Source organism: Myotis davidii, unplaced genomic scaffold (genome assembly GCF_000327345.1).
Source record: "Myotis davidii unplaced genomic scaffold, ASM32734v1 scaffold104, whole genome shotgun sequence".
NCBI classification, from domain to species: Eukaryota; Metazoa; Chordata; class Mammalia; order Chiroptera; family Vespertilionidae; genus Myotis; species Myotis davidii.
This window is the reverse complement of record NW_006296625.1, coordinates 571,678-585,820: the sequence shown is the minus strand read 5'-3', so window position 1 is coordinate 585,820 and position 14,143 is coordinate 571,678. Positions and strand designations below refer to the sequence as shown.

The 14,143-nt window shown below is 34.9% G+C and overlaps 1 protein-coding gene across 1 annotated transcript in view; it reads right to left on the bottom strand.

The window, feature by feature from the left end:
- RIMS1 (regulating synaptic membrane exocytosis 1) overlaps nt 1–14,143 on the bottom strand; it is a 400,323-nt gene that overhangs the window by 201,540 nt on the left and 184,640 nt on the right. The window contains exons 3-4 of the mRNA XM_015569421.1: nt 6,746–6,959; nt 4,065–4,076 (exon numbers count right to left, since the gene is read on the bottom strand). Coding sequence (XP_015424907.1) covers nt 4,065–4,076; nt 6,746–6,959 — 226 coding nt within the window. The remainder of the gene's footprint in view (nt 1–4,064; nt 4,077–6,745; nt 6,960–14,143) is intronic.

The window sequence follows — 14,143 nt, the reverse complement described above, 5'->3', positions numbered from 1 at the left end:
CATTTTATTTCACATGAAACACGATCATTATGGGGGGAAAAAGCAGACAAGTGTTGACAAGAATGTGGAGAAATCGGAATCCTCAAACATTGCTGTTCAGCTGATTGGGAAAACACTTCATCAGTCCCTCAAAATGTTAACCATAGAGCTATTATATGACCTGCAATCCCACTCCTTGGTATATAAAGAAGAGATGACCCCCAAAATTAGGGGCTTTTTACCATGGTTTTACCTTTCACTTTGTGAAAGCTTCCTTATACTAGAAGAGGCTCCTTTCTACACCCTGCCGCAACTCCCTTAGTGCTACTATGCATCCGTATTTAACACTGGCTTGTGAAATTGTAACTTCCAGAAACAAATTTTTTAAAGTGTATTAAACAATGATTTCAGGTTGGGGACAAAACAAGAACCATAAACTTCCTAATGATTATTGACTATTAGCAAACATTTCCAGAATAGTAATGCTACATGTAAGAAATTAAAATTCCATGCCCTTGAAAAACAATATAGCAAATTTCTAAAACAGAATTGGAATAAAAAATTTACAACTTTCTAAATTACCCAACATAAAAGTTTTTACAGTTTGACGTTATACTACCCTCTATGACCAGCACAACAAAATGAGAAGAGACACCTTGAGAAAGCTAAACTATTGAATTACTTAAAGAAAGTTCTCTCCTTGATGCACCCTAACATTTACTTATTGGTATTTTTATCTATAGTTATAAACTTCCCTCCTTAGGCCTATATTATATCTCTGGAAAGACTCTTTAATAGGACATTTTTGCAGAGAAATCATTGTCAAATCATCTAGAAAAATAAAAAGAGAACATGAAAGTGGATCCAGGAAAACTTTTACAGATGCTTTTCTCAAAAGAATGAAGTTTGAAAACCATGGTCACATATTTCATCATGCCATGAACTAAATATGGGTAACTCTGAGAGAAGATTTTTCATAATAAGAATAAATATTTAATGCAATCATTCAAACTATTTTTTAAAATGGTTATTATTCTACTGACTTGTTTCTCTTTAACCCTAGCAAGAGATTTTTTTAAAAAAATCATAAATTTGTTATTTAAGAGCAAAATCTGTAAGGGTAAAATTCTTTATGTTGTTAAGAATTGATCATCCCATAAATAACAACTTATGATTTAAAAAAAAAGTCCAGTTACAAACTCCCCACTGTCCTATCTCCCCCCACCTTATCTTTTATGAACTTTTGTACAAAACTATACTTGCTTCATCAATGCATCAGGTAACATGATTTCTAAAAGCAAACAACAATTAAAAGCCATGAGGAGCCAGTTTTTAAAAAGCATGACTCATTAGTTACTATCTTGATATAAAAATGTATCTTTTACACTTGTTTAAAAAGTAGGTACAGCGGGGCCTTGACTGACAAGTGTCCCGACTAACGAGTTTTTCGAGATACGAGCCGTCTCTCAGCTGATTTTTTGCTTTGAGTTGTGAGCTAAAATTCGGGTTACGAGCCAGCTTCAGATACCCCACCACTAGTTGGCGCAGCGAACATCACAGTGAATGCCACAACATCAGCCCAGCATCATGTGTCTCACTCGTTCACAACTGATTTGACATAGGAGTAATTTGAGTTACGAGCTCCGTCACGGAACGAATTAAACTTGTAAGTCAAGGCCCCACTGTATATGCATCTTTCATAGTTTGAAAGAATAAGAAAACTAGGCAGTGTTCTATTTTCCATAGTATTGCTGATGTTTATTGCAAAATAGTCTTACCTTATAAAGCCTGGCACTTCTTTGTGTGAAAATAAAAGTTATTTAGAAATGTACCAAGTTCATTTTTAGTTGCTGTATTCACAAATCAATCACCCTATCCCCTGTCCCCTCCTCCCCCCAAAAATACTAAAGATAATCATAACCAGTAAAGGACTGAATTTGGAGGATTCAATTCAGTTTGTTTAACAGCAAAGTGCTAATGTTATCAAAAGAGTTATCTAAATTCAATATTCTGCCACCAAATAGAGAGTAAAAAAGACAAAATCAATTTAAACCAGCTGGAAGGACTTTCAATGAAGTAAATGATCATAATTTTACCTATGAGAGTGTGCACTTGTATAAAATAATCTCCTATTATAAGCTATTACCTATGTCAAATGCAAGGTGATTCTTTATGAGAGTCACTTTCTTTATATGTAAGTACACAAGCTTCCAAGATATTGTTAGATTTGTTTCAGGCTAAGTGTGGTTTTAAAATAAAACACTGCCAGGATATAAAATATGTGATCAATAATACTTTTTGTTGGAGTTAATAAAAGGAAGAATTATGTTAGCTAAGCTTAGGTCAGATCATATACACTAGTATTATAGTCACATTTATTCAGCAAAACTAAGTAGAACTCATTAATCTTATATTGATCAAAAAGGAGATTGCTTTAGAAAAGTACCATTTTCTTCCCTTTCCACTCATACCAACACACACACACACACACACACCTCTGTAAATTATTATTTCTCCACCAAAAATGAAAGAGCTCAGAGAAATAGAGAAAGAACCACCAATTAAGTAATTTGTTTAATACTCAGTTTTTTTAAAAAAGGTAAGACAAGAGCTGGCTTCAGTGTTCTTGATGAGAAAGGCAATTCATTGAACAACCTCAATAGGTTAAAAGCTTTTTAATAAAATTATGACATATGACAAACTATTTAAAAATAAATGGTTGATATATGCATTCTAATCAAGAGAAGAAAATAACTAAAAATGATGGTATTTTACAGGTATTTCCTCCCTATGTTTAGCCTGAAAACCACAAAGTTCACTTAAACTCTCATTGCCATAATAAGCACAAATAACCTACCATTATGGGAAGTGTTGTTAAAGGGACAATGAGTCTGGCTAGCCCTGCAAGAATAGCTGAAGTGTTAACACCAAGTGCACATAACACCAGCATTATTATTCACTTAAACTTTTACTAGGTAAGGAATTAAAAATTATCTATTTTAAAGTGGACTCATCCAAAGTAATAATATTCATGACATCAAAGATATAACATTCTAATTATATTTTTTTCTAACACAGTATGTTTTACATTAAATAAAGCCCCCCAAATGATCTCATGTACCATTATTTGTAAAGACAAACACATTTAATGAAAACAAACTAGGTAATTTTCAATCTGATTTCCTTTTCACAGAAAAGAACTGCTGAACATACACTAGCATCAAATTTTAAAACACACTTAATGTTCAATTTAATGTCATGCTTGCTACTTGTGCACTGCAGTACATCATTTAAACTTGAAAACAGTTGAACAAAGGCAGCTGAGTTGATATATTGAACCCCAAATACTCACTGTCTCAGTCCCATATTGGGAATTCAATGAGCTATGGAGAAATTGTAATTTACACCAAATGAAAGTGTATAGTGTACACTCAAAGGACAGGCTGACTGAAGGTTCCACTTGGACCCTATCTTCCTGAGCACAGCCTCTGTGGTTTCTACAGCAGATAAGAGTTCAGAGTGACCTTTCACTCCCCTCGGGTGTGATTTCTACACACGAGGGAGAAGAAAATGGTATAAAATGTGGTTTAATATGACAACTCTGCTACTTGTGTTCTATAGAAAAATCACTTTTTTGAGCTCTTGGTTTAAATTACATCCATTCTCTTCACTAAGTCAGTTCATTCCATTCCTCCGCAGTAAAGTTTCAAATCATCTACCTCTGCATCTACCGAGTGCTGAGAAAGGTCAAGTCCCTTAGGCTGTATTGCTCCTGACAGCAGACAGAATCATCATCAAAAATCAGAGAGCTAAGAGGACATATAAGTTCATAATGGTTTAAATTATATTAAATATCACCATTCCGATGAATGGAAACTAATCAAACTTTACCTATTAATATAAACTCTGTAATGTTCCTAGATATTCATTTTATTATTTTTCCCCATGAGAACTGGGAATGCGCTCCTTCTAGCATATAACTTCTTTGTGAAATATAGTGATTAATAATACTACGTGAAACATTCACTTAATAAAGTTCACAACACTATATAACAAGTGATAGAAAAGAAATCATGGATTCTAACCACTTTGTCCTCCTTTGTGAAAGCATCCAAGGAAGCAGAATAAAGAAAGAAGAAAAAGAAGAAGAGAAAAACAAAAATAAGGCATATATTAATAAACAGATTTTTAAGAAAAACAATTATATGTCACTCTTAAGTGTTAAAACACAGGTACATATATTGAAAATTAAATGTTTACTCTTCCCTCCAAATAGTCATTGTTCAATCTTTCATTGAAAATGCACGTATATAGATCCTGCTATATGCTAGATACAAAAGTTGGGCACTGTAATTTCTAAAATTTTTAGAAATTGGATTATGAAATACACATTTAAAACATTCTTAAGAAAGAAAGCTTAATTCACTAACATAGTCTACCTATTATTAAAGGATACATTAAAATGCATTTGTATGAATAATTTTATAAAATTAGTATTAAAATATTTATAGTTACAAATTGAAAAAAATCTAAGAATGGGAAATGTTTATAATAAGTAAAAGTTAAAAAATACTTTATTTTAACCATAAATTATTCCACAAGCAATATTTATTTGTAATACACATTTCAACATTTAACTATCATACAAAAAAAACAACTTTTTACATTTTTTGTCTTATGTTCAAGATTAAATAGTTTAAGTTGTGTGTGTTATTTTTAAATTTTATTCTTTTTAATATTTTTTCCAAAATTGGATTGGGTTTAGTAAAAATGGATGAACTACATTAGGACAGACTGTCTACTCTAAAGCATTCTCTCCTAGCTCAATTTTCTTTAAACACCTTTCCTTTTTGAAACATGAGCTTAACCCTAATAATTTTAATATATAAATGTTTAACTATATTTATATTAGTTTGCCTCAAACTTATAATAGGAAGTTAAACACAGTCAGTCAGCATTAACACTCAGCCGATTTGCACCCTAAAATATCATTCTCAGGTCTGGTTTGTGAGAATTCATTCCAAAAACAGTATGTTTAAGAATACTAAATAAGGGAAAATTAACAAATAGGTCTTGTACACTTTTTATGTGCCAGACAGTACCTTAACTCAAGGTTGTTCTAGAAAGCCTTTAAGGTGGCATAGAACTTTTAGAAGTAAAAACGAAAACTTATGTGGCTATAAGAATAAAACATAAAAATATACATTTCAGAAAGAACCTAATTTTAACAATTTTAATTGAATTGTCTTCCCAAGGCCACAGAGATAATAGTAGGCTCATGTTAAAGTATAATATCTATTTTACTGAATGCCTTAATTCTACTGGAAAAGATGTAAGAATACCCTACCTACTACTTAAGTACACTACCAAAAAATACAATGCTGATTGGGAGGTTCAGTGTAATTTTAACAGTGATTTTCCAAATTAGGAAGATATCCAAAGTGCCTAAAGCACTCCAGTTATTTTAATTATAACTTTGTATTACATTAAAGTTTATACATGATTAGATAATATGTGAAATTTTTTAAACAAACAATGGGAATTATTTAGATATATGATAATCTTCTTTAAATTTTATCTTTTTATTGAAAGTATTACAGATGCCCCCCTTTTCCCCCTATTGGTCCCTTGTACCCCACCCCCTCTTCCAGGCCTTCACCACACTATTGTCTGTGATAACCTTAACTTCTACAATACATTGAAGATCTGTATCAAAGAAAACTCATACAGACATCCCTATAAATAATTCCACTGTATCAACATTTGGAATATAATAAAGTACAACATTAAAATGTGTTCTAAACTAAATACTTATTAGAATTAATCTAGTACTTCACAAAGTTTAATATTAAGCCCCTTATATTATTATCTTATTGCCTCAAAATTTTGAATATATTTAAAGCACTGGCATAATGGAAGAGGAGCTGTTATTTAAGGCAACTAAGGAAACTACATCAAGTTGAGACTAGCTCATAGAGAACAAATAAGTTTTAAAAGGCACATTAAAATGCTTTAACATACTCTTTAAAAATTTGAATAAGTTCCATGAGATAAAATAAGCACTATATTTCTTTAACATGATATGAAATTATGTTACATTTAATGTCATACTTTGCATTTTACCTTCATTCAATCTGAAACCAATGTTGCAGAAACTAAAAGGGTTTTTTGTTTTATTTTGTTTTTTACAAGAACTGGCCATATCTTTCAAGTTTTACAACTCATGATACTATATCTGCGTTTACTGCATTCTTCAGAAAATAAATTTACTTCTACAGATAAATCAGTTGATTCTGAATGGGAATAATTTATTAAGATACAACATATAGCCCTGGCCAGTTTGGCCTGGTGGACTGAGCTTCGTCCTGCAGACTAAAGAGTCCCAGGTTCGATTCCAGTCAAGGGCATGTGCCCAGGTTGCAGGTTCAATCCCCAGTAGGGTGCAAGCAGGAGGCAGCTGATGGATGATTCTCTCTCATCATTGATGTTTTTCTCTCTCTCCCTCTCCCTTCCTCTCTGAAATAAATAAAAATATATATTTTTTAAAAGATACAACATATAGAAACTATCTTTTTATGAATTATTTTCATCACTACTGCACTACTGTGAATCTTATGAAAAACAAAAGAACGAAATGGGGAGGGGCATATTGACATGTACATTTATGCACGCTTTTGCTCTCTAACATGCAAGGAATATTTCTGCTTGGGAAGCTACAGATTGGTATCCACATTCAACACTTCTCTCACGCCCCCCGAATACTCACGTTGTTCGATCGCAGAGACACGCGGCCTCCACAGCGGGCGCAGAATTTGGTGCGGCAGTAGGAGCAGAGGTGGCCACACCCATCAGCAAACTTTGTTTTGTGACAGATGCCACAAGTCGGAGCATCGTCTCTGTGCTCGCCCTGGTAACGCCGGGCTTCTTCCCCTATTTTTCTCACTTGTTCCTTATAGCTTTCAAACTGTTGATGCAACCTCCTGGCAAAAGAGAGAATGGTAGCAAACTAAATAAATGATGGAAGACAAAAAGAATTTTTTTCCAAACAGAATTGATTCACAGCTACTTGAACTAAAGCAAAACATACCAAGCAACTTTTCCACTAATCTTACCTACAAAGGTAAGAAATGTATTACCCTGTATTCTATTAGTCCCAATTGTACCTGCACTAAACCACACAGATGTAAGCAGACTCTATAGAATCAATCTTTGTTTCCAACAATGGAATTCATGTACCAGTTCCATGCCTCTGCCACTTTTAGACAGACAGCTTTCAAAGTATTTCAGCTAGGTCTCAACACCTTCCACTCCTGTGTGTATATAATTGAAGCAAAAGTTATGCAAAATACTCAGCCTAATAACTATATGTGATGTTCTCTGATATTTTCTATCTTACTCTAAATTTAATACTGACTACTATCTTTCAAAAGTGTCACAGTAAAATTGATTCCATAATCCATTATTTATGTATGATCCATACTTGGGGGGGGGACCTTTTAAACTATGTTGCTAGGCAATCTGTGTTCTACAACGTATCTTCCTTCACCCCTACTTCCTAGAAACCGTGTATTTTGCTTCAAGTATTTGATAAAATACACAGAATGATAGCTTATACATTATATTTTAACTTGGTGGTTCTTCCAAGTCACATTAAATGTTGTAAACCACACTTTATAAATATTCAGATTTTTACATGCCCCACATTTACAGTTAATATGATTCAAGTCCCCGCCCCTCCACATCGGTTCAAATGCCTCAATCTTAAATCGTTACAAGGAGAAACCATTAGCTGTTCTGTATAGAACATTAGGATATCCAGGGACTCCCCAGTGAAAGGATGCCTTAGTTTTGTAAATGAGAACTGAGAGAGTCATCCTAAGCCTAGCCAGCAGTCATTGGCTATTACACCAAAAGAGAAGCTCCTGGGAAGTGACTAATCAAATGTATCTGAGAATCAGAGCTCGCTTGCTGGGCGTGAGTATTCCTTAGGACACGGGGCACACACATACATGCTCTTGTTCACTCAGGCAGTTAGCTTGACCCACCACATCTAACATAGCCATGGGGAACTGGTACTCCCTGGAAACAGAACCAAGTAAGTTAAGTCCAAGCACTGCACTTGAAGTACTGGGATTTCATTATGTTTTCCTTTTGACATCAATAGCTTTTGAGCGGAAATCTACTGATTACTTTTAAAGTTCAGAAATACTTTTCCTGCTTTGCCCATTAACCTTTTTTCCCTAGTTAATTCCCATAATTAAAGCACATAAAGTACTTTAGAATCTGAAACCTTTTCAACTTAAAGACTAGTTAATTTCAGTTTATAGAAGGATTTGGTGATATGTTATTTGATAAATGCAAGAATACTTGATCAATTTATTGAAGTTATTGGATACATTACATTTAAAAAAAAGCAAGCAGAGTAAAAAAGAACTGTAGGTATCTATTATTTAAAAAGTAACCATACAAAATAGCACTGAAAATCTTAAAACTTGTATTAAAGAAAATAATTATTAAGGAGTAGGAGTAAAATAATACCTCAAATCAAAGAAACAGAAATAGACTTTAAGCGTAGAGGGAGTCCATGAATTAGTATTTATTGTGAGAACCACCAAATCAAATCCACTTAAGAAAATACAAAAGAGAAGAAAGCTAAACTAAAGGAAAAGCTTCCCTATAAACTTATTTTGTATTACAGAACACAGTTTAGTATGGGTATAGGCAAAATATATGGTAAGAGGCCAAATTGTAAATATTTTAGAACTTGCAGGCCACATAATTTCTGTTGCAATTTCTCAACTCTACTATTATAGCATAGAAATATGCATAATGATAAATGTGACTAAATTCCAATAAAACTTTATTTCCAAAACAGATGATAGGCCATTTGACAACTCCTGATAGTATGCTTTATACTAAGATATAATGGTTTGAAATTAAAAGTCTCTCTTGTTTTTTTAATTCAAACAAGACTTTTATCCATTCCATAAGGCCCAATTAAAAGGCCATCTATTTCAGGAAACATTTATACAATATATGTGTGCAGGACACTGACCACTGAGATGAAACCTAACTGTACTGCCATCTCATAGCATTTCACTTGGTTATTCATAAGCTACTTCATCTTTGTTTTTGTTTACCATATATTATTACTATTCCTATAAATGACATCTCTCTTCTACCAAACAGTAAATTGAATTAGAAATGAATAGTTTGGCAAGATAGTGAAGACATATACCTCCTTAACAGTAGCCAATGCATATTTGCTTAATGGAAAGATTATATATATTTGTCTTAGTCCATTTTAAGAAAAAACAAAAAATAAATTTATAAACAAGTTCATGGTGAGGACTAAATATCCTGAAAAATTCTATTGCCACACATGCTGGAAAATATTTAAAAGAATACTTTTTAAATTCGTGTTTGAGTTGGAGAGAAAGTATGGCGATCCTCAAAGGAGAAAAATGAAATAGGAGCAGTAATTCAGAGAGGTAACACAGCTCTGACACAAACATGCCCTAGCGACATGTACGGAGTCTCTGTGACCAAGAACGTGTTTTAACTTTTGTACAAGTGGCTGAAAACAAAAATTTAGTTACGTAGCCTCCAAAAGGATCTGAAATAGAGCATATAATATCCAAACTAGAAGAGGGAAAAACAAGGAATGAAAAAAAAAGCATTCCAAAAGAAGACAAAAAATTGAAACAAACAAACATATACAAAGCAGGACAATTAGAAGTAATGGTATGCGATGGCAGACACAATCCAGCACTCAGGAATCACAGTGACTACAGCATTATCGAAACACAGAGATCATCACATTACATTTTTTTAAATTTATTTTTATTGTTGAAAGTATTACAGATGTCACCCATTTTCTCTTGACCCCCTCAACCTGCATCCTTCCTCACTCCAGGCCTTCACTCCACTATTGTCTGTGTCCATGGGTTATTCATATGTGCATATATAAGTTCTTTGGTTGATCTGTTCCCTCCCCAGTCCCTCTGAGGATCCTTTCTGTTTCATGCTTCCATGCCTCTGGATCTATTTCATCCCTCTGAGCTGTCAGTCCGTTCTCTGTATCTATGAGTCTGTTTCTATTTTGTTTGTTAGTTTATTTTGTTCATTAGATTCCACATAAATGAGATCATATGATATTTGTCTTTTTTTGGCAAGTGCTCATCAGTAGATGAATGGATAAAAAAAAGCTGTGGTACATACACACAATGCAGTAATAAAGAAGGATCTCTTACCACTTGAGATAGCATGAATGGACCAGGAGATTATTATGCTAAGTAAAATAAGCCAGTTAGAGAAAGACAAATATTACATCACGTTAGATTTCTAAACATCAGTTACATACGGTATAGAGGAGCTATAACCAAACTATACAGGCACAGAATGTTTTAAATAAGTGATTGAAAAAATATATCCCAGGGAAAGATTAACAAAAACAATACCAAACATACAATATTTAAAGCAAAAGCTTTACTATAGATAAAGAGCTTAACCTACTATTTAAAAAGTATTAATTTCATGTTGTACATGACAATTCTAAACTTGAGTGCATATAATAACATATAAAGTAAAAAAATGATAAAACCACTAGGATAGAGAAATTCATCTTCATTGTAGGCTATTTTACTCACCTCTCTCTCTGTAATCAACAGACCAGACATATGAAAAATAAATAATGATAGAGGAGAGTTAAATAATACAATCAAAATTTAGATATGTATATATGTGCCCAGGAGACTAAACTTGTTAAACTTGATGAGTACTATATTTATTGTACTCACAGGGAGAATACATATTGTTTTCATGATGAGATGAAATTTTTCCAAGCCTAGGCTTCAAAAGTATTAGAAATGTTTTATTTCTTTTTTTTCTTCAATATATTTTATTGATTTTTACAGAGAGGAAGGGAGAGGGATAGAGTTAGAAACATTGATGAGAGGGAAACATCGATCAGCTGCCTCCTGCACACCCCCCACTGGGCATGTGCCCGCAACCAAGGTACATGCCCTTGACCGGAACTGAACCTGGGACCCTTCAGTCCGCAGGCCGATGCTCTATCCACTGAGCCAAACCAGTCAGGGCAGAAATGCTTTATTTCTTAAGCTGAATGATGGATGCATGAGGTATGCTTTATTCTCTTTGTCCTCTTTGTATGTATGAAACATTCATATTAAAAAGAAAAAATGCAGTTCTATTTCATCAAATATCACTAACAAATTAGTGCCATAAGAACTGAAAATAATGAATGGATGTGACAACATTATTATGTATAAAATAAAGTTGACCATTTATGCCATCTAATTAATTTTATGAGGATCTGCATATACTAGTATTTAAACAAATAATAACTGTATGAGAAAGATAATCTTATTCCCATTTTATTGATGAGGAAACTACTTTTTGTCGTGGACTTGCTTCTATTCTATTATTATTATGAATATATTACCTTAAATTCACATTCTTCAGATCTTACACCGAGTTCACATAAAGTATGACAACAAATATGGATGTGACATGAAAATAAAAGGTTTTTTGGACTCAGGAAAGTGTTATCTGTCAGATATTGCCAATTTTTGATCATGGCTAATGAACAAGAGCTGACCATGGAAAAGCAAAAGTTATGCAGATGAACTCATGCCATGAAACTTCTGTAGAGCAGACATTTGCCTCACTCACTAGAGGCATGCCTCTTTCACTGTGCTTCTCAGATATTGCATTGTTTACAAACTGACGGTCTGTGGTAATCTTGAATCCAGCTATCAGCACCATTTTTTTCAACAGCATTTGCTCACTCTGTGTCATGTTTTAGTAATTTTCACAATATTTCAGACTTTTTCACCATTTTTATATTTGTTATGGTGATCTGTGGTCAGTGACCTTTGATGTTATTGTTGCAATTACTTTAGGGTACCACCAACCACACCCATATCTGACAGTGAACTTGATTGTAAATGTTGTGTGTGTTCTGACTGTTCCACCTACTGGCCACTTCCCCATCTCTCTCCCTCTCCTCGGGCCTCCCTATACCCTGAGTCACAACAGTATTGAAATTTGGCCAATAATAACCCTACGATGGCCTCTAAGTGTTCAAGTGAAGGAATAATCACACGTCTCTCTTTAAATCAAAAGCTAAAAAATAATAAGCTTAGAATAGAAGGCATGCCAAAAGACAAAACTGGCTGAAGGCGAGGGCTGGTGTGCCAAACAGTTAGCCAAGTTGTATATGCAAAAGGAAAATTCTTGAAGGAAATTAAACGTGCTACTCCAGTGAACACAGTAATGATAAGACAGCATAGCAGCCTTATTGCTGATATGGATAAAGTTTTGGTGGTCTAGATAGAAGATCAAACCAGCCACAACATTTCCTTAAACCAAAGCCTAATCCAGATCAATGCCCTAACTCTTCTATGACGGCTGAGAGAGCAGAGGTTGGTTCATGAGGTTTAAGAAGAGAAGCATCTCTGACATAGAAAAGTGCAAGGTGAAGCAGCAAGTGCTGATCTAGATGCTGCAGCAAGTTATCCAGCTAGGATAATTAATGAAGTGGCTACACATCATTAATCCTGGAAGAGTTGCTTCTCATGGGTGAGCAGGGAAATGGTTTCTAGAGATAGAATCGACTCCTGGTAAAGATGCTGGGAAGAGTGTTGAAATAATAACAAAGGACTTGGAATATTACACAAACTTAGTTGATAAAGCAGTCACAAGGTTTTGGGGGATTGACTCCAATTTGGAAAGAAGTTCTACGGTGGGTAAAATGCTACGGAACATCATCACAGGCTACAGAGAATTCATTTGTGAAAGAGTCAATAGATATGGCAAACTTCCTGGTGGTCTTATTTCAAGAAATTGCCACAGCCCCCCTAGCCCGTGGCAACCACCACCCTGACCATCAGCAGCCATCAACATCGAGGGAAGACCCTCCACCAGCAAGATGGACTTGCTGAAGGCTCAGATGAGTGTTAGCATTTCTTAGCAATAAGTTATTTTTTAAATTAAGGCATGTACATTTTTTAGACTAATACCATAGCACACTTTCGACTACAGTATAGTGTAAACATAACATATATACACTGGGAAACCCCCAAATTCATGTGACTCATTGCAATATTTGCTTCATTATGAACCCAAAACATCTCTGAGATAGACCCGAAATAATTTCCATTAATTTTCAATTCCTGAACACTATTTATTGCCAAATTCTCTTTTCTCAAGCCACGATGTCCTCCTGAAAGACTCAAAATTCTTTTTTGATGACGTGAACACAGTGCTGGTTTCCTGAGCACAGGTGCAGCTCAGCCTGCGGGGTCTCCCAAGCTGAGAGAGGTGGGCAAGCAGCAACAGGCCCTTCTCCCTTAGGCCACAGCAGGACAGTTTGTAAGATGAGGCTTCCAGATTTGAGTTACGAGGGTGAGGTCTCTAGGTTCTCACTTTCTCCATGGAACAAACATCTTAGAGGGGTGTTCTCTTCCAGTCTCAGGAGAGCGGGAGAAAAATCCAGCCCACAGAGTAGCTCCTATGTATGACAGGCACTGGGGACAGTGTCCTCCTTCCAGAGGGATGTACCTACGGCAGCTCTTTGCCAAGAGCTTCACCTCACAATCCATGAAGCCATTCACACAGCCATCACTTCAAACCCTACCAGGATTCACATCCTACGCCAGCCCTTGGTGGCCTGCAGCCATTTGTACCTTCCTCTCACAGGTAGTTAAAGTTCCTTCCTGGTTTTGGCAATAGGCCATGTTTATACTACTGGTTTGGACATCACAGAAGGGCATAAAATGAGAGAAGAAAGATTACGCTGTTTACCAACCCAGAACTCTCTTATATCTTCAAATCTTCACTGGCTTCTTCCTCTACTTATAGATAGGATTCGCTTCCTTCCTCTGCACTGGAAGTAAAAGTCCAACCCCAGTCCCTGCCAACTTGTCAGACTCATTTCCCAGTGTGCTTCTGAATGCAGACTGGTGCAGCCACTATGGAAGACAGAATAGAGTTTCCTCAAAAAACTGAAAATGGAACTCCCATTTGACCCTGTGATCCCACTTCTAGGAATATATCCCAAGAAACCAGAAACACCAATCAGAAAGGATATATGCACCCCTATGTTCATAGCAGCACAATTCACCATAGCTAAGATCTGGAA